The sequence below is a fragment of the Priapulus caudatus genome, unplaced genomic scaffold (assembly GCF_000485595.1).
Source record: "Priapulus caudatus unplaced genomic scaffold, Priapulus_caudatus-5.0.1 Scaffold2374, whole genome shotgun sequence".
Taxonomy (NCBI): Eukaryota; Metazoa; Priapulida; class Priapulimorpha; order Priapulimorphida; family Priapulidae; genus Priapulus; species Priapulus caudatus.
In genome coordinates, this window is record NW_014579435.1 from 1 (window position 1) to 659 (window position 659).

The following is a 659-nucleotide window of genomic DNA, read 5'->3' on the forward strand; positions in this document are numbered from 1 at the left end:
GACCATTGTCGATCCACGACCGCCGCCAGCGACATCAGCACCCCACCGCCCGCCATGGCAATCACGAACCCCATCTGGCGGGTGTAGATTCCGCGGAAGTGCTTGCTGTCCCACAGTACAGCGCAGAGAAGGAGGCGCGCCAGCGTGTCAGTGGCGCTGGACACGCTGACAGCAAGGGCTGTGTTCGCGTCCTCGCCTCCAATCTCGATGCTCTTGATCGGCAGGTAGACGGCGATGTTGAACAAACCGAAGTTGAGCAGACACATACAGAGAGTGAACACCCAGAAACGCGCGTCGGCGAGCGCCGACCACCTGAACGCGTGGCGCGGCTGTTGCTTAGCGACGGCGTCTGCTACCGCGGTGAGATCGTATGCGCTTGGCGCCGTCTCGAAGCGCGTGAAGGTCACGCCAGCGTCGGTTCGTGTTGCAGCGCGGGTCGGCAGCGGCCGCAGGAGGGCAGCACATGCGGCCGTGTGCAGCACGATGGCGCCATTGATGAGGCTGGCGCCCGTGTAAGTGTACTCAGCGACGAGTGCGTTAGCGATGAGCGGCAGGACGAGGCCGCCGACCCCGGCACCGGCGACGACAATGCCCGAAGCTGTCGCCGCGCGCTTATCGAAGTAATCGCTCGTGAGACTGAACGCTGGGATCACGCACAG

The 659-nt window shown here is 64.0% G+C and overlaps 1 protein-coding gene across 1 annotated transcript in view; it reads right to left on the minus strand.

Annotated features, from left to right (window-relative positions):
- Positions 1-69: 69 nt before the first annotated feature.
- LOC106818610 (monocarboxylate transporter 12-like) overlaps positions 70-659 on the minus strand; it is a gene marked incomplete at its 3' end in the record, with an annotated part of 2378 nt that continues 1788 nt past the window's right edge. The window contains exon 2 of the mRNA XM_014823304.1: positions 70-643. Coding sequence (XP_014678790.1) covers positions 70-643 — 574 coding nt within the window. The remainder of the gene's footprint in view (positions 644-659) is intronic.